This window comes from Aotus nancymaae, unplaced genomic scaffold, assembly GCF_030222135.1.
Source record: "Aotus nancymaae isolate 86718 unplaced genomic scaffold, 86718_ANA_hifiasm-v0.15.2.pri h1tg000036l, whole genome shotgun sequence".
Classification (NCBI taxonomy): domain Eukaryota; kingdom Metazoa; phylum Chordata; class Mammalia; order Primates; family Aotidae; genus Aotus; species Aotus nancymaae.
In genome coordinates, this window is record NW_026988450.1 from 93,887,133 (window position 1) to 93,910,956 (window position 23,824).

At 60.7% G+C, this 23,824-nt stretch overlaps 1 protein-coding gene across 1 annotated transcript; it reads right to left on the reverse strand.

The window, feature by feature from the left end:
• Positions 1-307: 307 nt before the first annotated feature.
• LOC135277939 (rho GTPase-activating protein 22-like) lies at positions 308-21,950 on the reverse strand. Its single transcript, XM_064384108.1, has 10 exons — positions 21,836-21,950; positions 17,358-17,667; positions 13,186-13,318; positions 12,329-12,402; positions 11,569-11,690; positions 8,715-9,582; positions 4,960-5,138; positions 4,566-4,840; positions 4,364-4,470; positions 308-881 (listed from the first exon to the last, which is right to left on the reverse strand). Exons 1-10 carry the CDS (start codon positions 21,948-21,950, stop codon positions 308-310), a joined length of 2,757 nt encoding a protein of 918 aa, XP_064240178.1.
• Between the last annotated feature and the right edge of the window lie 1,874 nt (positions 21,951-23,824).

Sequence of the window (23,824 nt, forward strand, 5' to 3'; positions counted from 1 at the left end):
GCATGTTATTCCGGAAATGGGCTAAGCGGTCCCGGATGCGGGACACGTGGGCGCCTTTGTTTTTAGTTTCTCAGCCCTAGGCGACGTCCCTGCAGAAGCCGGCCGTGGATGTGCTGTGTGGTGTCTTGGAGGCATTTCTAGGGCAGCTAGCTGGGCAGAGGGTAGTAATGTCCCTTTATTTGGAGGTGGGTAGCTCCTGGGGTGGTGCCGGGTGGGGAGCAGCCCTCTCCCATCAGCCAGGTCCAAGTAGCATCTGGCCCCTGATTCCCAGGGGCAGGGAGAGGAGAAGAGCAAAGAACAAGCTAGTTCACACCAGGGCCTGAGGGCAGTGAGAACCGTAAACCAGAGCGAAGTGCCCAGAGACGGGGCGACTCCAGGGAGGAGGCGACCTTGCATACAGCCCTGAAAGACATCGGGTGGAGACAGGGGCTGAGGACAGCCAGGGGAGGGCGATCCCGGCTGAAGGACCCGCAGATGCAAAGGCTCTGAGGCTGAACCGATTCGGGGGAGATGCTGGGTGTGTCCAGAGTGTAGTGGGCAGTACAGGGAGATCGCGGAGAGACAGGGACAAAGGGTGGGCGTTGCAGGGGCCGAAGGCGCCGGCTTGTAATGAGTCTGGGTCCTCCTTTTGGTTCAAGAAGAGCAGGAAGGTGGGGAGAGGGCAGCCATGCGGGACAGGGACGTGACCTGTCACATGGGTGCGGGGGGCCTGGGTCTCGGGACAGGGGCAGGTGACGGGGGCCTGGGTATCTGGACGTGGGTAGGTGCTGGGGTCCACAGCCTCTGGACAGGGGTAGGTGCCGAGGGGCCTGGGTCTCTGGATAGGGGTAAGTGCCAGGGACCAGGGTCTCTGGATGGGGATGGGTGCCGGGGACCTGGGACTGTGGACAGGGGTAGATGCATAGGGGCCTGGGTCTCTGGACAGGGGTAGGTGCCGGAGGGCCTGGGTCTATGGACAGGGGTAGCTGCCGGGGGGCCTGGGTCTCTGGACAGCTGCAGGTGCGGGGGTCCAGGGCCTCTGGACAGAGGCAGGTGCCGGGAGGCCTGGGTCTCTGGACACGGGTAGGTCCCGGGGTCCTGGGTCTCTGGATGGGGGTAGGTGCTGGGGGCCTGGGTCTCTGGACAGGGGTAGGTGCTGGGGGGCCTGGGCCTGGGTGGGTGCCGGGGTCCAGGGCCTCTGTACAGGGGCAGGTGCCGGAGGCCTGGGTCTCTGGACAGGGGTAGGTGCGGGGGTCCTGGGTCTCTAAAAGGGGCAGGTGCCGGGGGCCTGGGTCTCTGAATGGAGGTAGATTCTGGGGGGCCTGGGACTGGGTAGGTGCTGGGGTCCAGGGCCTTTGGACAGGGGTAGGTGCCGGGGGACCTGGGTCTCTGGAAGGGGTAGGTGCCGGGGGGCCTGGGTCTCTGGACAGGGGTAGGTGCTGGGGGCCTGGGTCTCTGGACAGGGGTAGGTGCCGGAGCCTGGGTCTCAGGACAGGGGTAGGTGCCCGGGGGCCTGGGTCTCTGGACAGGGGTTGGTGCCGGGGGCCTGGATGTCTGGACATGGGCAGGTGCCAGGATTCAGGGCCTCTGGACAGGGGCAGGTGCTGGGGGGCATGGGTCTCTTGACAGGTGCAAATGCAGGGGCACCTGGGTCTCTGGACAGGGGCAGGTGTTGGGGGCCTGGATCTCTGAACGGGGGTAGGTGCCGGGGTGCCTGGGTCTCTGGACGGGGATAGGTGCCGGGGTCCATGGCCTCTGGACAGGGGTAGGTGCCGGGGGCCTGGGTGTCTGGACAGGTGTAGGTGCCAGGGGTCCTGGGTCTCTGGATGGGGTAGGTGCCAAGGGGCCTGGGCATGAGTAATTGTGGGGGTCCAGGGTGTCTGGACAGGGGCAGCTGTCGGGGGCCTGGGTCTCTGAACGAGGGTAGCTGCCGGGGTCCAGGGCCTCTGGACAGGGTAGGCGCCGGTGTCCTGGGTCTCTGGAAAGGGTAGGTGCCGGGGGCTGGGTCTCTGGACAGGGGTAGGTGCCGGGGGGCCTGGGTCTCTGGAGAGGGGTAGGTGCAGGGTGCTGGACAGGGGTAGGTGTTGGGGGACCTTGGCCTCTCGACAGGGGTAGGTGTTGGGGGACCTTGGTCTCTGGACAGGGGTAGGTGCGGGGTCCTGGGCATCTGGACAGAGGCAGGTGCCAGGGGTTTGGGTCTCTGGACAGGGGCAGGTGCCGAGGGGCCTGGGCCTGGGTAGGTGCCGGGGTCCAGGGCCTCTGAACAGGGGCAGGTGCCGGGAGTTTAGGTCTCTGGACAGGGGCAGGTGCCAGGGGCCTGGGTTTCTGGACAGGGGAAGGTGCCCAGGGGGCTGGGTGTCTGGACAGGGATAGGTGCCAGGGAGCCTAGGTCTCTGGACAGGGGTAGGTGCCGAGGGGCCTGGGTCTCTGCACAGGGGTATGTGCCGGGGGGCCTGGGTCTCTGGACAGGTTCAGGGACCGGGGGGCCTGGGTATCTGGACAGGGGAAGGTGCCCAGGGGGCTGGGTGTCTGGACAGGGATAGGTGCCAGGGAGCCTAGGTCTCTGGACAGGGGTAGGTGCCGAGGGGCCTGGGTCTCTGCACAGGGGTATGTGCCGGGGGGCCTGGGTCTCTGGACAGGTTCAGGGACCGGGGGGCCTGGGTATCTGGACAGGGGAAGGTGCCAGGGTCTAGGGCATCTGGACATGTTCAGGTGCCGGGGGCATGGGTCTCTCGACAGGGGCACATGCGGGGGCACCTATGTCTCTGGACAGAGGTAGGTGCCAGAGGGCCTGAGTCTCTGGACAGGGGTAGATGCCGGGGGGGCCTGGGTCTCTGGACAGGGGTAGCTGCTGAGGTCCTGGGTCTCTGGACAGGGGTAGGTGCCAGGGGTCCTGAGTCTCTGGACAGAGGTAGGTGCCGGGGGACTGGGTCTCTGGAGAGGGGTAGGTGCCGGGGGGCCTGGGTCTGTGGACAGGGGTAGGTGCCAGGGGGCCTGGGTCTGTGGACAGGGGTAGGTGCTGGGGTCCAGGGCCTCTGGACACGGCTAGGTGCCGGGGTGCCTGGGTCTCTGGACAGGGGTAGGTGCCGGGGGGCCTGGGTCTCTGGACAGGGGTAGGTTCTGAGGGGCCTGGGCCTGGGCCTGGGTAGGTGCCGGGGTCCAGGGCCTCTGGACAGGGGTAGGTGCCAGGGGTCCTGAGTCTCTGGACAGAGGTAGGTGCCGGGGGACTGGGTCTCTGGAGAGGGGTAGGTGCCGGGGGGCCTGGGTCTGTGGACAGGGGTAGGTGCCGGGGGGCCTGGGTCTGTGGACAGGGGTAGGTGCTGGGGTCCAGGGCCTCTGGACACGGCTAGGTGCCGGGGTGCCTGGGTCTCTGGACAGGGGTAGGTGCCGGGGGGCCTGGGTCTCTGGACAGGGGTAGGTTCTGAGGGGCCTGGGCCTGGGCCTGGGTAGGTGCCGGGGTCCAGGGCCTCTGGACAGGGGCAGGTGCCGGGGGCCTGGGTCTCTGGACAGGGGTAGGTGCCGGGGGTCCTGGGTCTCTGGACAGCGGTAGGTGCCGGGGAGCCTGGGCCTGGTTAAGTGCCGGGGTCCAGGGACTCTGGAAGGGGCAGGTGCCGAGGGCCTGGGTCTCTGAACGGGGGTGGGTGCTGGGGGCCTGAATCTCTGGATGGGGGTAGGTGCCGGGGTCCAGGGCCTCTGGACAGGGTAGCTGCCGGGGACCTGGGTCTCTGGACAGGGATAGGTGCCAGGGGTCCTGGGTCTCTGGACGGGGTAGGTGACGGTGTACTGGGTCTCTGGACAGGGGTAGGCGCCGGGGGGCCTGGGTCTCTGTACAGGGGTAGGTGCTGGGGGGCCTGGGTCTCTTAATGGGGGTATGTGCCAGGGGGCCTGGGTCTCTTGACTGGGATAGGTGCCAGGGTCCAGGGCCTCTGGACAGGGGTAGGTACCGGGGTCCTGGGTGTCTGGACAGGTGTACATGCCAGGGGTCCTGGGTCTCTGGATGAAGTAGGTGTCAGGTGTCTGGGTCTCTAGACAAGAGTAGGTGGCGGGGGGCCTGGGTCTCTGGACACGGATAAGTGTTGGTGTAACTGAGCCTCTGGATAGGGGTGGGTGTTGGGGGACCAGGGTCTCTGAACAGGGGTAGGTGTGGGGTTCTGGGCCTCTGGACAGAGGCAGGTGCAGGGGGTTTGGGTCTCTGGACAGGGGCAGGTACCGGGGGTCCTGAGTCTCTGGACAGGGGTAGGTGCCGGAGGCCTGGGTCTCTGGACATGGGCAGGTGCTGCGGGCCTGGGTCTCTGGACGGTATTAGATGCCGAGGTCCAGGGCCTCTGCACAGGGGTAGGTGCCAGAGGCCTGGGTCTTTGGACAGTGGTAGCTGCCGGGTTGCCTGGGTCTCTGGACAGAGGTAGGTGCTGGGGAGCCTGGTTCTCTGGACACGGGCAGGTGCCGTTGTCCAGGGCCTTTGGACGGGGGCAGGTGCCGAGGGGCCTGGGTCTGTTGACAGGGGCAGATGCGGTGGAGCCTGGGTCTCTGGACAGGGTTAAGTGCCAGGTGGCCTGGGTCTCTGGACAAGGGCAGGTGCCGGGGGCCTGGATCTCTGGACAGCGGTTGGTGCCGGGGTCCACGGCCTCTGGACAGCGGAAGGTGCCGGAGGGCATGCGTCTCTGAACAGCGGCAGGTGCCAGGGGTCCTGGGTCTCTGTACAGGGGTAGGTGCCGGGGCTTGGGTCTCTTGACAGGGGTAGGTGCCAGGGGTCCTGAGTCTCTGGACAGGCGTAGGTGCTGGGGTCCTGGGCCTCTGGACAGCGGTAGATGCCCGGGCGCCTGGGACTCTGAACGGGCATAGGTGCCGGGGTCCAGGGCCTCTGGAGAGGGGTATGTGCCAGGGGCCTGGGTCTCTGGACAGGGGTAGGTGCTGGATCCCTGGGTCTCTGGTCAGGGGTAGGTGCCGGGGGGGCTTAGGTCTCTGGACAGGGGTAGGTGCCAGTGGGCCTGGGTCTCTGGACAGGGGTAGGTGCCGGAGGCCTGGGTCTCTGGATAGGGGCAAGTGCGGGGGTCCAGTGCGTCTGGATGGTGTAGGTGCTGGGGGCCTCGGTCTCTGGACAGGGGTAGGTGCCGTGGGACCTGAATCTCTGGACAGGGGTAGGGGCAGGGGACCTGGGTCTATGGACAGGGGTAGGTGCCAGGGAGCCTGTGTTTATGGACAGGGATAGATGCCAGGGTCCAGGGCCTCTGGTCAGGAGTAGGTACCGGGGGCCTGGGTGTCTGGAAAGGGGTAGGTGCCAGGGGCCCTGGGTCTCTGCACGGGGTAGGTGCCGGGGGCCTGGGTCTCTGTACAGGGGTAAGTGCCGCGGGGGCCTGGGTCTCTGGACAGGGGTAGGTGCGGGGTTCTGGACAAGGGTAGGTGTTGGGGGACCTGGGCCTCTGGACAGGGATAGGTGTTGGGGGACATGGGTCTCTGGACAGGGGTAGGTGCGGGGTCCCGGGACTCTGGATGGGGTAGGTGCCGGGGGCCTGCGTCTCTGGACAGGGGTAGGTGCTGGGGTCCTGGGTCTCTGGACAGGGTAGGTGCCAGGGGACTGGGTCTGTCGACAGGGGTAGGTGCCAGGGGCCTGGGTTTCTGGACAGGGGTAGGTGCCAGGGGCATCGGCGTGGGTAGGTGCCGGGGTCCTGGGCCTCTCGACAAGGGCAGGTGCCGGGGGGGTCTGGGTCGCTGCAAATCGGTAGGTGCCGGGGGGCGTGGGTCTCCGAAAGGGGCAGGTGCCGGGGGCCTAGGTCTCTGAACGGGGGTAGGTGCCGGGGGGCCTGGGTCTCTGGACAGTGTAGGTGCCGGGGTCCAGGGTCTCTGGACAGGGTAGATGCCAGGGGTCCTGGGTCTTTGAATAGGGGTAGGTGCCAGGGTCCTGGGTCTCTGGACAGGAGTAGGTGCCGGGGGGACAGGACCTGGGTAGGTGCCGGGGTACAGGGCCGCTGGACAGCGGCAGGTCCCAGGGGGCCTGGGTCTCTGGATGGGGGTAGGTGCCGGGGTCCAGGGTCTCTGGACAGGGGTATGTGCTGGGGGTCCTCGGTCTCTGGACGGCATAGGTGCCGGGGGTCCTGGGTCTCCGGACAGGGGTAGGTGCCGGGGGCCTAGGTCTCCGGACAGGGGTAGGTGCCAGGGGGCCTGGGTCTCCAGACAGGGGTAGGTGCCAGGGTCCAGGGCCTCAGGACAAGGTCAGGTGCCGGGGGGCCTGGGTATCTGGACAGGGGCAGGTGCCGGGGCGCCTGGGTCTCTGGACAGGGGTAGGTGCCGGGGGGCCTGGGCCTGGGTAGGTGCTGGGATCCAGGACCTCTGGACAGGGTAGGTGGCGGCAGCCTGGGTCTCTGGACAGGGCTCGGTGCCGGGGGGCCTGGGTCTCCGGACAGGGGTATGTGCTGGGGGGCCTGGGCCTGGTAGATGCTAGGGTCCAGGGCCTCTGGACAGGGGCAGGTGCTGGGGGTCCTGCATCTCTGGACAGGGGTAAGTGCCGGGTTACCTGGGTCTCTGGACAAGGGTAGGTGCCTGGGGCCTTGGCCTGGGTAGGTGCCCAGGAGCCTGGGTAGGTGCCCAGGAGCCTGGGTCTCTGGACAGGGGTAGGTGCCGGGGGGCCTGGGTCTCTGGACAGGGGTAGGTGTTGGGGTCCAGGGCCTCTGGACAGGGGCAGGGGCTGTGGAGCGTGGGTCTCTGGACAGGACTAGGTGCCGGGGGGCCTGAATTTCTGGACAGGGGTAGATGCTGGGGGCCTGTGCCTAGGTAGGTGCCGGGGTCCAGGGCCTCTGGACAGGGGCATGGGCCGTGGGGTGTGGGTCTCTGGACAGGACTAGGTGCCAGGGGGCCTGAATCTCTGGACAGGGGTAGATGCTTGGGGCCTGCGCCTAGGTAGGTGCTGGGGTTCAGGGCCTCTGGACAGGGGCAGGTGCCGGGGGCCCTCTGTCTCTGGACAGGGTCAGGTGCTGCGGGCCTGGGTGTCTGAATGGGGGTAGGTTCCTCGGTCCAGGGCTTCTGGACAAGGGAAGGTAACCGGGGCCTGGGTCTCTGGACATGGGTAGTTGCCGGTGGGCCTCAGTCTCTGGACAGGTGTAGGTGCTGGGGGGCCTGTGTTTCTGGACAGGGGTACGTGCCGGGGGCCTGGCTCTCTGGACAGGGGTAGGTGCTGGGGGGCCTGGGCCTGGGTAGGTGCCGGGATCCAGAGCCTCTGGACAGGGGTAGGTGCCGGGGGCCTGGGTCTCTGGACAACGGTAGGTGCCGGGGTCCTGGGTCTCTGGACAGGGGCAGGTGCCGGGGTCGAGGGCCTCTGGACAGGGTTAGGTGCCAGGGGCCCTGGGTCTCTGGACAGGGGCAGGTGCCAGGGCGCCTGGGTCTCTGGACAGGGGGAGATGCCGTGAGGCCTGGGTCTGTGGACAGGGGTAGGTGCCGGGGGTCTGGGTGTCTGGTCAGGGGTAGGTGCCAGGGGTCCTGGGTCTCTGGACAGGTGTAGGTGCCAGGGTCCTGGGTCTCTGGACAGGGTTAGGTGCCAGGGTGCCTGGGTCTCTGGACAGGGGTAGGTGCCAGGGTCCTGGGTCTCTGGACAGGGGTAGGTGTCGGGGGGCCTGGGTCTCTGCACAGGGGTAGGTGCCGGGGGGCCTGGGCCTGGGTAGGTGCCGAGGTCCAGGGCCTCTGGACAGGGGCAGGTGCCAGGGGGTCTGGATCTCTGGACAGGGCCAGGTGCCTGAGTCTCTGAATGGGGGTAGCTGCCGGGGTCCAGGGCCTCTCGACGGGGTAGGTGCTGGGGGGCCTGGGTCTCTGCACGGGAGTAGCTTCCGGGGGCCCTGGGCCTCTGGACAGGTATAGGTGCCGGGGTCCATGGCCTCTGGACAGGGGTAGGTGCCGGGGGCCTGGGTGTCTGGACAACTATATGTGCCAGGGGTCCTGGGTCTCTGGACGGGGTAGGTGTCAGGGGCCTGGGTCTCTGTACAGGGGTAGGTGCGGGGTCCTAGACAGGGGTAGGTGTACGTGTCATTTGGCACCTACCCCTGTCCACAGACCCAGCCCCCGGCACCCACCCTATCCAGAGGCCCTGGACCCCGGCACCTACCCGTGTCCAGAGACCCAGGCCCCCCGGCACTTACACCTGTCCAGAGACCCAGGCCACGTGGCACCTACCCCAGTCCAGAGACTCGGGCCCCCCGGCACCTACCCCTGTCCAGAGACCCTGGACCCCGCCACCTACCCCTGTCCAGAGACCCAGTCCCCCTGGCACCTACCCCCTTTCAGAGACCCAGGCCCCCGGCATCTTCCCCTGTCCAGAGACCCAGTCCCCCAGCACCTGCCCCTGTCCAGAGGCCCTGGACCCCAGCACCTACACAGGCCCAAGCCCCCCAACACCTAAACCTGTCCAGAGACCCAGGCCCCCTGGCACCTACCCCTGTCCAGAAACCCGGGCCCCCTTGCACCTACCCCTGTCCAGAGACCCAGGCCCCCAACACTTACCCTGTCAAGAGACCCAGGACCCTGGCACCTACCCTTGTCCAGAGACCCAGGCACCCAGCACCTACCCTTGTCGCTGACTGCGTGCCAAGCCTGCCAGCCCCAGGGCTTTCCCAGAGCTAGGATTCCCCTCTCTGAGGCTGGCTTCCAGGGCCAGCGGCTGGGAGGTCAGGGGCTGACGACCACATGCCAAGAACACAGCTCTCCGGCAGGCTCCACCCGGTCAGAAGAAGCTCCACGTGGCAGCAAGTTACCTTTTCACACTCCTCTCGTACTCAGTCCGCTGGTGGCACAGCTCGGCCCTGAGCTCTGCGATCAGCCCCTGCAGGGCCTCGGAGCGGCGCGCATGCTCCCGAGTGGGGCTGCCCGGCTCGCTGTTGCTGGCACCCGTCCCCGCCTCGTCCAGGCTGTGGCCCAGGTCCAGGGACTTGGGGTCCTCGCTGCTGCTGGGGAGTGGAGAGGCCTCCAGGGCCCATTCGGTGTGCAAGGAGCTGCGGGAGGAGTCGCTGGCGCGGCAGGCCGTGCAGCTGCTGAGCGAGCCCCCCGCCGACGACTCGCTGGACGAGGCCCCCGACCACGTCATGCTGGCCACGCTGGGCATGCCAGGAACCAGGCCCGCAGGGGGCACATTGTCGTAGGTGGAGAGTCTCTGCACAGAGCCCGAGTCCTTGAGCCGGTCTCCCGACGAGGCTCGGCGGTGGCCGCGCAGGGAGGACAGCCCGTTCATGAGCCAGTTCCCGCCAGAGGAGATGATGGGCACCTCCAGGGACGAGCCGCCCCCCTTCGGGCTTCCGGACCGGGACCCTGGCTGCTGGAATGAGGACTTCCAACTGGGCAGGGTCTGTACCTTCTTCCCAGGGCTGCACCGGCTCCCCGGCCCCGTGGGGGCGGTTCTGGAGAGCACCGCCACGGCCGCCCCATCCAGGGAAGAGGTCCTGTGCGTGGGCAGGCCGGGGCCACCGGGCTCTCCCTGGCTGTCCCTGGTGACCTCCTCGGAGCCCCACCCCACTGCGCACTGCTGGCCTCCACGCGGGGAGGTGGGCCCTTCCGGGGTGGGCGCCATGAAGAGCTGGCTGTGTTTGCGGATGAGGACGGTCATCAGGTGCTGGATGAGGGAAGTGCCTGCGGGAAGAGAGGCGGAGAGAGGCCTTGCTGCCAGTGGCCCGGCCCAGGGTCGCTCTGCCAGTCATGGGGAAGCTGCAGCTTTGTGGGAGCTCGTCCTGTTCCCAGAGCCAGGCTGCCCCTCAAAGGAGCCTTCATCCGCCCAGAGGAAAGGACCACGCACCCTCCAACTCCAGGCAGGACAGCAGGATGGGGCTACAGAACCACCTTCCTCAGGCACAGTGCTGCAAGCAGGGAGGAAACACTGTGCCCGCGCCCACGCCCTCCAGCTGGGGTGGGGTGAGGGGGCAGGGCCCAGGGCTTCAGGATGAGCAGGTGGCAGGTTGGAACTGGAAACTGGGAGTTGAGATGCCAGAGCTCTCTCGGCTGCCCCATGTTACCACTCCCGCCCCCGGGCCCCCATACTGCTGACAACCGCCATGCCTGAATGTCCACACTCTGGGAGCACAGGGCTCTGGGACAGGGAATAGAGCCTTTCCTGTGTGGGGCACACATACCATTGCACACACAGTGTACCCACCCACCCCCAAAAATCCCTCCCCCAACAATCACACATACAGTGCACCCCACCCACCCCCAAAGTCACACACACACATACAATTGCGCAAACAATGCACCCACCCAGCCTCCCCAAATGCCCCCAACACACAATCACACATACAATGCCTACTCCCCAAAATCCCACACACACATACACAACACACCCTCCCTAGCCTCCCCAAAGTGCACCCTGCCCACCGCCTAGAATCCCACACACATAGAATCTCTCACACACACAATCCCCCATCTCTAGGCCAAGGCCCCTGCGATGCAGCCCCCAGTCCTGGGGACTCAGTTCTTGTGGTGGTGGGGTGGGGGCCTGCAGTGGAGGTGGGCAGTGCAGGAAGGACCATAGTATCTACCCAGCTGCCTCATTCCCTCCCAACACCCTCACCACAAAGACCAGATGCTAGGAGGTCCCCTGGGTGGGAGGAATGGCTGAGTGCCAGGGTGGACTCTCCCATTGAAGTTGACTAGGAATCCTGGAAGAAGTCAAGGAAAGAATTCTGAGGCCAAGAACTTAGGTGATGCAGGAATTCCATGAAGCAGGCAGGGCAGGCCTCCCCCTTGAGCATCTATTACCACCAAGCAGGGGAGAGCTTGTGTTTTCCTGGCCTGGTGGGGTCCTAGGGTGGGAGACCCAGCCAGGGCAGGTCAAAGACAGGACTTAGTAAAAGCACCCCATCATGTCCTTGGACATGGGATAGGGGCCAGAACAGCCTCAGCTGTGAGCTTCCTGTCTGAACAGCACGTCTCTCTGCATCCTCCACAGGGGACAGTGTTCCATGGGCCCTATGAGGTGTGCTCTCTTTTCCATGGCAGCCTACATCTGTGCCCTTTGCTAAGTCTAGCTGACTGGCCTCTGGTGAGTGTCCTCACCTCTCCTGGCCTCAGTTTCCTCATCTGTAAAGTTGGGGCCGATTACCACATCCCAGGCTGGTTGTAAAGCGTGAAATGAGGAGATGCCAACAAAGCACTTAGTAGAAGCTTACTGAAAGCAGCTGCTGTTGCTGCTATTTTTAATCACTTATTGTTACTTATCATAGAGAAATTCTCCAGGGTTTGCAAAGCCGACATCTAGGAACCTATGACAATTGCGTGATTATAAAAGGAAAGCAAACATGTCTGTATGTGTTCAAGTGCAAGAATGCGGGCCTGTCCCATCCTTCCAGCCTCTTCTATCCACAGAAACCCCTGGCCATTCTAATTATACCCGGTGACCTGCTGCTGCAAAATTCCTTTTTGTCTTACAGCTGGACCTTATGAGGGTGGCGGGGTGAGGTCTGCAGAGGCTCCTGCCAAGTCCCCAGAGATGGAGATGTGCTGTCTGAGCCACCCCTCCTGCTGGCCTGGCCCTGGGCTGACCTGGTTCCAAGGACTTGCCCCAGACCAAGATGAGCCCAGACCCAGCAGCACCCAGGGACACCAGGTACACCTCCCCCTTACCTTCCATGATGGTTATTGGGTCCTCAACCTGTGGCTGCAGAATGTTAGGTCCAAAGACGGTCGCCAGGTTCGGGACACTCATCTTGTTGACATTTGAGTACGCTTGAACTTCATCCAGAAACCTGCAAAGTAAGGAAGCAGCAGTCATCAAAGAAGCAAGTTCTGACACCCAGTCTCCTGGGAGCAGCCGGGACGCCCCGCCCCACCCCTGCTGAGCCTTGCTACCTGCAGGCTTTTGCCCACTGGGTGCAGCCTGCCTCTCTGCCAGGCTCGATAAGGGCAGGTTTCCCCCGGGGCCCGAGAGGGCCATCAGAAGCAAAGGTCACTGGGACAAGGGCCCACCGCTATTTGTGTGGAAGGAGGACACATGACTCTCCACACTGCAGTGGGTGCAGATTCTGGGAAGTCCCAGACCCTAGTCAGCACCAGCCCTACATGCCCCTTCTCAGGGTCCAGGATAGGGATACATGAAGGGTTGGGGTCAAGAGGCAGATGGCTGGGGGAACAGGATGGTGAGAGGCACCCAGGAGGGACAGAGGGTATGTCCCTTCTGGAATTATCTACCCAGGACTGTTTAAAACCACCTGCTCAGGGTCTGCGCTTTTCCACTCCCTGCTGCATCCACACTAGGTGTGGCTCTGCAGCGGGGGTGGGGGAGGGCCCCCCCAACAAGGAAGAGTTGTGTGTCTCACAGTGGGGTTGGGGGATGATCGCAGAGCCAGTGCAGGAAAGCCTGGTTCCCTCCTGCCACGCCACTTACTTGCAGATGTATCTGAGCAGGTTGTAATTGGCCTGAGGAAGGTTGCTCACTTGTTTAGCCAACTCCAGAGTGCCCTTAGGAATGAAGAACAGAATTTCAAACAAACACCAGGAATGAGGCCCTGGGCCTTCTCTGACTTCGAGGAGGTGTAAGCAAGGAGAAGGGAGGTGGGGGCTATGGTGACCCAGCCCCAGTGAACCAGAGGGCTCCACCACCTCCCCCTCCCCTCAAGGAGTGGCCAGGGCCCAGCTGTGACCTCCTGGGAAGCTAACTTGCTTCCAAGGAGCTGGTGTGAGGGGTGAGCCTATGCTGGCCGCTGTGGAGGAATGTCAGGGCCAGCACTCAGCTCACTTATCAAGACACAAATATTTGCCAGATAATGAGCCCTCATCTCCCACATGGCCTCGGGGAGGTGAACAGTCCTTAGCTGGCCCTGAGCCACCTGGGGCTGCAGACTAGCACCTGCAGGGGCGGGGACAGGGGGGCTGGCCCATCTGTCTTGGGAGCTAGTTCAAATTCTTTTGGGAAGGAAACGAGACATAAATAAAAGATCTCCCTGTTTCTGAGCCCATGACAGGCCTGAGTGGCCTGAGTGTGGGGAGTGTGAGCGGCCAGAGCTGGGCACCCCGGGACCTGGGCAGCATACAGGTATGGCTCCAGACAGACAGCAGGATGCCCTGGCCCCTCCCCAACCCAAGCAGGATGCTCCAGGCCCCCACCACGCCCCCCACACAAAGCAGGCCTCCACAGGATCCATGGACCATGAAAATTCATGAAAATTAGAGTCTGTGTCCTGACTCTACAGGCTGCCACCCAGCCAGCCCATCTCCCAGGACCTATCCCTAGGAGCCACTGACCTCCCCCTCGTCCTTGGTGAGCAGCTGGGCGCAGCTGAGGAAGTCCTCGTACCTGGTGAAGGGGACCACGGGCTCGGGGAGCTCCCGCAGGTACAGCTTCAGCAGGGAGGCCACCGTGTGCACGTCTGTTGTGCTGGGGAGTTGGGGGGAAGAAGAGGACAGGTGTGTGAGGCCTGAGATGGCAGGAAATCTCAGGAGTGACTGGCACCCCCTCGTTGCCAAGGGGCAGCCTCGGTCTCAGGTGCATGCTTAGGCACACTGAGGCTGCATCTGCGGTCAGCTGCCCTGGTGAAGGAAAGGCCCATGCTCCTTCTGGGAGCAGTAGATAGAGCTGGGGGAGGGGCAACTAAGGATCCATGGCCAGGAGTTCCAGCTCAGGGACAACCCACCATGCCCAGACACCCATTCAGAACCCCTGAGTTTCATGTCTGTGTCAGTCCGTCCAGGACCTGCTCCTGTCCTGCACAGACTGCATGGGACTCCAGGGGCTGCAAAGCCACAGGGCCCTGCAAAGCACAGCTGCTCCACCCTAGCAACTGCCCTGGACCAGAGGAATCAAGTGTGACGTAGGTCAGGTTGCACAGGGGAGGGCCTTGGGACACAGGCTGGGGGCCCCTTCTACAGGCCTGGTGGCCATCCCAAGGTCTCCTGCAGGACGATGTGGGAGCCTGGGAGCCGCCAGCTCTCCAGTAGGAATAGCTGTCTCGCAGGCCCTCTGTAGGTGCTGCCAGCCCCAGCCCAAGCTTGCCCACCCTGCTGTACTTGACCTTGGCTGGAGTGGGCGGAGCTGCATCAAAGCTCCCACCAAGCAGGGCTGCTGGCTTCTTGTCAGGGAGCAGTTATCCAGGGACCAACAGCAGGAGCAGGTCAGAGGTCAGGCCCTTTCCTCTCTTCCTGTCCACAGTGGGGACACCTAGCCTTCTAAGCTCATTACCCCCTCTCCAGTGCCCCAAGAGTCCACTCCAGGCCTCAGTCTCCTGCTCTGGCTCGGAGGTGCCAAGGCTGAAGTAGACCAGCTGTGGGTGGTGGTGGCACTAGGCCTGGCACAGTCCTTTCCTGGGTCCCATGTGGGGTCTGCAGTCGAGGTCCTATACAAGAGCCTTGGTATCTCCTCAGAGCTTGCATTCCAAGCAGTATACAGGCCCCAGGTAGTTCATCTACTTGCCTAGGGCCCTGGACTTAAGCCCTGGACTGTATTTCCAGCAGGAAAGATGAGCCCAGGGCCAGGAGACTGTGGCTGTGCCTTTATGCTATCACCTGGCCCTGGCTGAATCCCAGGCTGGGCTCACTCAGATAAGTGCCTTCTGGCCCTCATATTTGGAATTCTGGTGTTCCATGTGTCCATATGCATCCCAAATACACCTGGGGCCCCTCGTTGCCTGAGGCTCAGTGGCTCTTGGTCTGGCTGGGTCCGGGCAGCCCCCACTCCACCCCTGCTTCCCTCTCCAGCCAGGCTTGCTGCTGCCACACGCTCGGTGGCCTTCTCCCGGGCCACGTTCCTGGCCAACTGCCCTGGGTACCCAGGCTTGAGCCCAGCAGCCCCTTCTCCACTGGGGCCCCATGCCTTCAATGGCAGCCTGAGTAGAGCAAGAGAGATTGGGGGAGGGTCAGGAGGCAGGGAAGTGTGGCTGGGAGCCAGCCCACGTCTTCCCCTTTTCTGCAACTGGAGGGATGGGAGAGCTTCTGCCCTGGGCAAGTGGAGAGAGCTGCCCCTCCTCTGCAGACCTCCCGAGTTGTATCCCTGCCCCGCAAGGTCTTGCTGTTCAGCCCTGTCCAGCCTCCCATCCGATCATCACCAAACTCTTACTTCCTTTCCATGCCCCTCCCTCCCTCCCCTCTTCCTCCTTCCCCATTGCAGTACTTTTAACAGCTGTTTCCAGGTCTTTTCTTGAGACTTTTCCGTAAACTGCTGTCCCCTTCCCTCCTCTAACAAGCACCCAAGGAGAACTCTGCACAGCCTGTGGCCCTGTGGGTGCCCCCGCACAGCCTGTGGCCCTCCCAGCACGCATTGACACTACTGCAGGCAGAGGTGGGGGTTGTGAGGCAGAGAGGGCAGCAGTTGGTCAGCAGATGAAGTGCGTGCCCTGGGGGCAAACTGGCCCTGGTGGTCAGGGCAGCCCGCACTGAGGCAACCCTCCATCTGCAGGTTCCTCATCACCTCTCCCTTCTCAGGGACCCCCTCCTGCCCACATTTAACACCAGCATCCATCCAGAAAGGATAGCAGCTGAGGGTGTTAGAAGAGCCTGGCAGCCAGGAGTCCATGCAGCCCCAGGCTCCGGCACAGAGGAGGCTGTCCTCAGCACTCAGCAGCAGGTGGCAGCCTGCGAGACGGACAGCCCAGTGTGCAGGAAGGGACAGGTGTGGGGCAGGGAAGGGACAGGTATGGGGCAGCTCCAGGCACTGAGGCTTCCAGGCCTGGTAAAGCTTTAACTGGAGACAAGCCCAGGACCTGGGGCTAAAGAGTACCTTCTTATAGAGATGAGCAGGAAAGTGAGGAGGGGGCTTTGTGGAGAAGGTGCAGGATAGAAGCCAACACCCCAGTAAGCAGGCAGGCTATGGCCTGGGGGAGGGAGCTCCCTCCCAAGAGCCTCTGTCGGAAGTGGGTGAGGAGGGGCTCCTCTGTTGGGGGTGGGTGGGAAGGGGGCCCTCCGCCAGAGAGGTGGGGGCAGGGAGGGGGTCCTCCAGCTGGGGGACATGGTGGGGAGGGGCCCTCCGTGGGTACAGATGCAGAGCCAGAGGAGCTGCCATGGTAATGGCAGAAAGCGGGAAGGATGGCCTCAGATACCCAAGGAGGAGTTTCTAAAGGGAGAGGGACCCAAAGCCCAGGGCCACCATGGCAGTATGGGGTCACGCAGAGATGGGGGTGGAGGAACAAGGCTAACATGTCCACCATGGAGATGGTCCTCCAGAGACAATTCCAGAAACAGCATAGAAGCAGACAGAGAGGGAGAAGGCAGACAGAGAGGACCTCCAAGACACAGGGAAGGCTGCCCCAGGCTGCTGGGAGGCTGAGAGTCAGGTCTGCGTGGAACACACCCTGCGGGCACCAGCTACCTTTCCAGGGGAATTCAGCAGACAGGCCAAGTGGGGAAAGGAGGCTGAGCACGCCAGGAATCACACCTTGGGAGAGCAGGTGTGCCCAGATGGAAACCCGGCAGGGTGGGTGAGGCTTGGATGGCCTACGCCACTCCAGGGAGCCCCAGCAGAGTTTGAGTAGGGGAGTGTCGAGGTCTGCAGAAGCCCCTCAGGTAGCATCAGGCACTAGGGCAGCAGAGCATCTGATCCTGGAGAGCTTCCAAAAGTCCCGGTTCCCAGGCTCTACCCAGGTGACATTATTTGAAGCAATCTCCAACCCTAATACTAGGCCACATAAGACAGGATGGAAGAGGCCTGGCTGGCAGAGGTTCAGAATGGACCACAAGCTCACTGAACTCAGCATTGGGATGGAGCTTCATAAAGCTCTGGATGAAGGATCCCCCGTACCTCCCTGGGCAGAGCATCTCTGGGGAACAGTGGTCAGTCCTCTCCATCTAAGGAGAGGAGCTGACACCTCCCCTGGTCGCAGTGACGGGCCTGGGAAGAAGATGAGGGGCTGAGTGTTCTGTCCCCAGAGGAGAAGCCCTGGGAGGCCAGGGCTGCCTGTGGGTCCTGGGGCAGATCCAAGAAGACACGGTGGAAGCCCGTGGAGGGTAGGTTTTCTTGATGCAGGAAGAACTCTATGAAAAACTGCCCCATGATGGGTGGGCGCACTGTCAGGGGAAACAGAGTCCCCAAACAGTCCTGAGCTGGGGGATAGTTGGCTCCACCCAGGGTGATCCAGGGCCTGGGTAAGCCCCCATGATGGGTAGGATGGACATGGTCCCAGGGCAGGTGCAGAAGACTTGCTCCCCTGTCCCCGGAACCCAAGAGGAAGGAAGCCGAGCTGCTACGCCATCTTGCCACCAACAGAGCCTGGCGGTAGGTCAACGGAGGAAGCATGGCCAAGAGACAGATCCTGAGAGGGGACCCCTGGCTGGCAGAGTGAGGGTGTGCCCTACACTCTGCCACTGGGAGGGCTGGCCCACCATCCAGTCACCAGCCCACCCCTGCCACTAGAGCTGGTGTCCTGGGCAGGAGCCCCTGCAGGAGGAATGAACAAGTGGCTCTACATCACCCCTGATCATGAGCTCACCTGTCAAACAGTGGCTTCTCCCCACAGTCGAAGGAATCCTGCAGGTCCCTCACCAGGTTGGCCTGGCCCGGCATGCGGAACAGCCCCTCCTCAGTGAGCCTGCGCTCCCGGATGAAGTCCACACACTGCTCCACCAGCAGGGGTGCCAGGCGGGGGCCATACTTCCGCTCGTGGTGGACTGTGTCCTCCAGGCGCTGCCCAAAGATCCCTGAGCACAGAGAGGAGCTAGTCACACCCTCCACCACCCAGCTCAGTGGTTCGTGCTTGGGACGATGGAGGGCAGGTGCACTGTTAGGGCTAAAAGTGGCTCCTCCCCAGGAAACAAATTAGACACTGGGAGGACGCACACCAGAAGGCTGGGCCCTGGGCTGCCTGTGGACAGACAGCAGGAGGGAGCAGTGGGCTGGTGGCGTGACCTGGCCCCTGGAGCTTGCGCAAGCCAGGAGCAAATGGCCCTCAGGGAGCTGCATTATGCATGTCATTGATTGGTTTTGCACCATTCCAAATGAGAAGCCATCCAATGTCCATCAACAGCAGAACCAGTATATCTCCTGTATTCTGTTCTTACCATGGAACACTGTGCAGCAATGAGAATAAATGAGGCACAGCTCACCGGACAAGACAGACACAGTAATACGAAAACCACAGTCATCACTCAGCATCAATCATCATCAGGAAAACACAAATCCAAACCACTATCTGATCCCACCTCACTAGGACGGCTACTGTCAACAGAACAGATAGTCACAAGTGTTGGCGAGGAGGTGGAGAAACCCTTCCTTGTGCACTGCTGGAAGGATGATGAGATGGCAGTTGCTGTGGAAAACAGTATGGCAGTTCCTCAAAAAATTAAAACTAGAATCACCAGTAATCCCTCCCCTGGGTATATACCTAAAATAATTAAAAGTAAGGTCTCAAAGAGATACTTGCACACTCAGGTTCACAGCGGCATTATTCACAGTAGCTGAAACACAGAAGCAAGCCATGTGTCTGTCAGTGAATACATGGAGAAGCAAGACATGGTATTTGCATACAGTGGAAACTGATTCGGCCTTAAAAAGGAGGGAAATTCAGACACATGCTACGACATGGGTGGACCTGGAGAACATCATGTGTAAATCATTCACAAAAGGACAAATACTGTGTGATTTCTCTTACATGTGGAGCCTGGAGTAGTCAAATTCACAGAGACAGAAAGTAGAATGGCGGCTAAAGGGGCTGGGGGCAGGGGAGATGGAAGTTAGAATTGAATGGGCAGAGTCTCAGCTTTGCAAGATGGAAAGTGTTCTGGAGATGGAGAGTGCTGGTGGCTGCACAATAATTTGAATGAACATAATGCTGCTGAACTGTGAGTTTTAAAAATGATGAAGTTAGGATGTTTTATGTTAGGTGTATTTTATGAAAATTTAAAAAAATTAGAAAACAAAAAACATCATCAGAAACAAAAGAAGCCAAACCCCAGAGTGCACACTGCATGACTCCATTTATGTAAAGTTAAAGATAGGCCAGACTCATCTGTGCTATTAGGCCAGGACACGGTTACCTTGGTGGGTCAGTGACTGGAAGGGGCTCAAAGGCTTCTGGGGTTGTGGTAACGCTGTGTCTCCCCCAGCACGGTTTACCCAGTTATGTCCCACTTGAGAAAGTTCACTGAACTGTATACTTATGACTTGTATACTTTTCTGCATGCTACTCTTAAATAACATTAGCAAAAAGAAAGAAAAGAAATCGGAGAGAGAATGATCTAAAACGATACATGACAAGACACCAGATGAGGAATAGAGGGAGAGGGGAAGGAGGCAGAGAACTTCAGAGAAAATCTATGAAAGCTAAATTTATCACTAGCCTAAGAGGTTCCTGGCAGCCCAGGCAAAGAAAGGAAGGAGTTGAGAGCCATAAAGCTGTCTATACCATGGTACAGTAACAGGAGAAACAGACTTCTGCCAGCCTCTAAGCTTTCAAGCTGAGTTCTTGACTCTTTGGAGTGCCTGACATTATTCACACCCCCTGTGCAGAGACCTTCCCAACAGGGTGGCTTGTGGGCTGTTCCAGGGGCAAGATGCCAAAGCTCCATGTCCAGGCATGGGACTTCCCAGGGACGTGGGCACTGAGCCAGCTAAAAGTGGGGCTCTATTTGTCCTACTTAGCTCCCCAACACAGGGGCTATTTTGGAATAAGATACATCAGTCCCTGATACAGTGCCTGGCACAGAGCAGGACACAGTAAATGCTCCTCCTCACCCTGCTTGACCCAAAAACTAAGTGTATAAAACCTGAAAGGTAAAGACTCTTCCTTTGAGAAAACATGCCCATGTGGGCTGCACCTGCTGGATGCCAGCAATGCTTTAGCGAGAAGTGTGTGTGCGCATGTGTGCATGTAGTGTGGGTTTGTATGTACACATGTGTGCATATGCGCTGGGTGTGGGCTTGCAAATGTATGTGCATATGTATGCATGTGGGCTTGTGTGTGCACGAGCATGCACAGGTGGGGGGCGTGTGAGAGTGAGGAGAGTGCCAATGTAGCTACACACGGTGCTGTGTTGCCAGGTGCTGTTCTGAGCATTTTACACCCATCAGCACATTTAATCCTTCCCATCTTGATAACTCAGGGACTGTCACTACCACTGTAACCATCGTCATCATTATCTTGACTTTTGCCTGTTCAGCTTGTGGGGTGTTTGAACTGAGAGGCATGGGGGCTTAAGAATGTACACAAGTTCACTCAGCATACACGACAGGGACAAGGTTCCAACCCAGGCAGTCTGGCTCCAGGTACAGAGAATGCACTTGGTCACGTGACTGCTTGGCACCCATGCTGGTCCGGAGATACCTATGTGAGGCATCCCCCAACTCAGCCCCAGCCGTTCCTGAGAATGTGGGTCCTGTGGAGGGACAACACGCAGAGGTCACAATACTAACATGAAGGGAAAGCTGCTGCCGCCTGGGACCCGGTGGGCGAGACCAGTCGCCCCCTGACCATAAGTGGGGCCCAAGGGGCCATTCATGAGCCTTGAGCACAGGGGGTGACCCTGCTGCAAGCTTGGCCTGCTAGCTGCCTGGGGCACCTCTGAGAAGCCAGTCTGAGGAGGCTCTGGGGCTCACCACTGACAGTGTCCTGGCCTTTCCACCAGCCCAAGTGTGGCCTGGGCTGGTCCAGGGACACTGAGCCCCTGCTCTCCCTCACCTCAGTCAGGGCTCAACAACTGATGCCCAACAATGGGCCACATAGGTCCACAGATGTGCCTGTGTAGCTCGTATGATGTTAGAACCATTTTTAAATTAGTTATTTACAATCAAGAGATTTTATACATAAATCTGGATTCCCAGCTTCTCTTAAAAAATCCGGACGTGGTGACACCAGGCCTGAGTTCCATAAAAGCAACAGTTGCAGAGCGCAGTGGCATCTGTGATAGCGCACACACGGCCAGTTCTCCGCAGTCCCCACCATCCCCTATCACTTCCAACCTAGCCCATGCTCCACTCATGTGGTCTTGCCAGGTATTCGTTCAGCTCTTCTGCTTTGACCTCTAGGGCACAGACTTGCCCCAAGGACACTGGGGCCAGGATAAGTAGGAAAGGTAGCAATGGGAAGTCACACCTTTCGGGACCAGAGGCCTCTGCTGGGACCTCAAATGGGCAGGCAGAGGGCACCCGGGAGGAAATGCCCACAGGCAGACAGTCCCGTGAGGGGAGGGGCTGGCCTGGCAGTGCACCTGGTGCCTGCTGCCTGCCTCCTGCCTCCATCCGCACACACACACACGTCACCTTTTCTCCAGCTCTGCCCACTGCTTGAGTGGCATGAATCCGTCTGCCTTCGTGGGGCTGGAGTGGGCGGGGCCTTCTCCCTAGTACCGCTTTCCTCTTTAGTCTGGGCAAATTTCTTACTAGCCCTCAGAAGAAAACTCAGAAGTCCTCCTATGTGAGCTGCCCCAGACCCTCCCTTCACCTTTCCCTCCACTGTCACAGCCCTGACTGCCGCTACTCCAGACAGCATGAGGACACTCCCCCCTGCCGGGTTGCTGGCCTGCCCAGGGTCACATGCTGGGCTTGCAGCAGAGGCCAAAGAGAACCAGTGAAGGAGGGGACCACACTCTCCAGGGCCGCCTCCCATCCCGACTCACAGCTTTCAGCTCCACCCTCAGCTCACAGCTGACTGAAGGCCACAGTCAAGGAAGATACTCCAGGGAAAAATTCCAAAATTCTCTCTGGAGGCCTGTGGAGCATGGGTAATTCCACCGAGCCATCTCTTGACTCCAGCCCTGCCTGCTGTCCCATCTCCTGCCCCTAGGACCCCTGCTGTTGGTCTGTTTATCCACCTTTCCATCACCCCTGTACTTTATGCCTGGCCCTGCCTTAGGAATTAGAGAGCTGCCCCGAGGGCCATAAACATATAAATCCCCCTGGGGCCTCCCCTGCTGCCTTTAACACCATTCTCAGGATAAAGCCTAAACTTGGCAGGCAGGCAAGGCCCTGCCCCACTCCCTCCTCCAGCCCCTAGGGGTGCAGAGCCTGGGCCAGCCTGCTGTTCACACAGTGCCAGCACATCCAGGCAGCTCCCAGCCCCAACACAACCACTAACTCTCTGCTGCCCCATGGCGCCTTCCTGACCACTTTCCCAAAACAGGGCTGGAAGAGCCAGGAAAGGGGCATCCACAAGGTCCTGGGCACTTCTAGAGAGAACAGGTTCAGGAGGAGGTGATGTCTGAAATCAACGTCTTAAAGATGAGCAGGAGGCAGGCAGGCAGGCGGGGTTGCAGGGCACGTGACAGAGGATCATGGGGGTTGGAGGGCAGGGGTGAGGGGGCATGGTTGGCAGCACCCTGCCCGGGCATGGTGGGGCTTGGGTAGGGACACAGGCAAGTAGATGATGTTCAAGGCCAAAGGTCACAGAGACAAAGATTCTGGATCTGCACCAGTATTGGTCTGCTGCATATCCTGGCTAACCCACTGAGGAGCGGAGTTGCCTCCCTCTCCTGGGGCTCAGTCTCTGCATCTATGAAATCTATAAAATGGGATGATCACACCTGTCTTTAGGGGGTGCTTTGAAGGTGAGACTTCCCTGAGGCCCAGCCCCCAGGCACCACCAGGCCGCAGACTGGCCCCATATTCCCAGCTGGCCACTGGGAACCCATGGAAAGGAGCTGTCAGGAGCTGTGGGAAGGCCTCATTCCAGCTCGGCCTCCCAAGAGGCTTCCTTCCCTGCAGCCCTCCTGCGGAAGGCACCAGGTCCTGGGGCTTCTGGGCCTGGCCTCCACATCAAGGGCCCCACCACCCCTCCCCCCAACCAGAGTCTCTCCAGGGGAGGCTGGCAGGGCCTGCCCCCTCCTGGGTGAACTCCCTCAGCCCTCCTGGCACACTCGGAGGGGAGCCTTGCCAAGAACTAGTTCTAGTAGGTTTGTCAGCTCTCTGGAACCCAGCCTTCGTGTGGGTTCCTCGAGGTCCCAGCCCATGCTCTTCACAGAGCACTGGCTCTGCCACTGCAGGCAAAACTGGCAGAGGCTGCCTCTCCTCTTGATGAACCTGCTGCTGGGCATCCTCTGCCAGCATCCCCCTGGCAAAGCCATCCCTCACTCCCCTCCCCCAGAATCCCACACGGGAGAGGAAGCCCAGGCAGAGCAGTCTGCTGGCTGCAATCCTCGTCCTCTATGACCCTGGACACTGTCCCTAGCCTCTCTGAGCCGGGTTTCGCCACCTCCCAGGGTGTGAGTGTCCACAGGAGATCTACCACACTAGGCACCGGGCAGCAGGTGCTTTGAAATGTGGCTTTCTCCGGAGAGAGATCCAAGATGGCTGATCACTAGCAGCTCAGGATCGTAGCTCCCAATGAAAGCGCAGAGAATGAGAGGATGCCACGCTTTCAGATGAATTTTTGTTGCTCACAGACCAGGAGATTCCCAGCAGAGGAGCCCCACAGGTCACCAGGGCGACTCTTGTGGCTGGTGCGGCAGTTTTGCTGGCACCTCAGCGTGGCAGTTCTTGGTGCAGAGTCTAGAGATTCCCGGGCAGAAAAGCACCATCAATCTTCACACCGCTGTTTTGGTTGGCACAGTGGATTGCTCAGATTTCAGCGCTGGGAATCAACAAGTTGGACGTCCGCTCAGAGACCTAGTTAGAAAGTTGGTAATTACAAAGTTGACAGAGGGATAAATATATAATGAAGGGAAGAAACCAGCCTAAAAAGGCAGAGAATACTCAAAATCAGAATGCCTCTCCCTCTACAGGGGATCGCAGTTCCTCATCAGCAACGGAACAAGGCTTAATGGAGAACGAGTGTGTTCCATTATCAGAAGCAGGTTTCAAAAGGTGGGTGATAAGAAACTTTTGTGAATTAAAAGAACTTGTTCAAACCCAATGCAAAGAAACTAAGAACCTTGAAAAAAGGCTTGACAAAATGCTAACAAGAATGGACAATTTAGAGAGGAATATAAGTGAATTGATGGAGCTGAAAAACACAACACGAGAACGTCA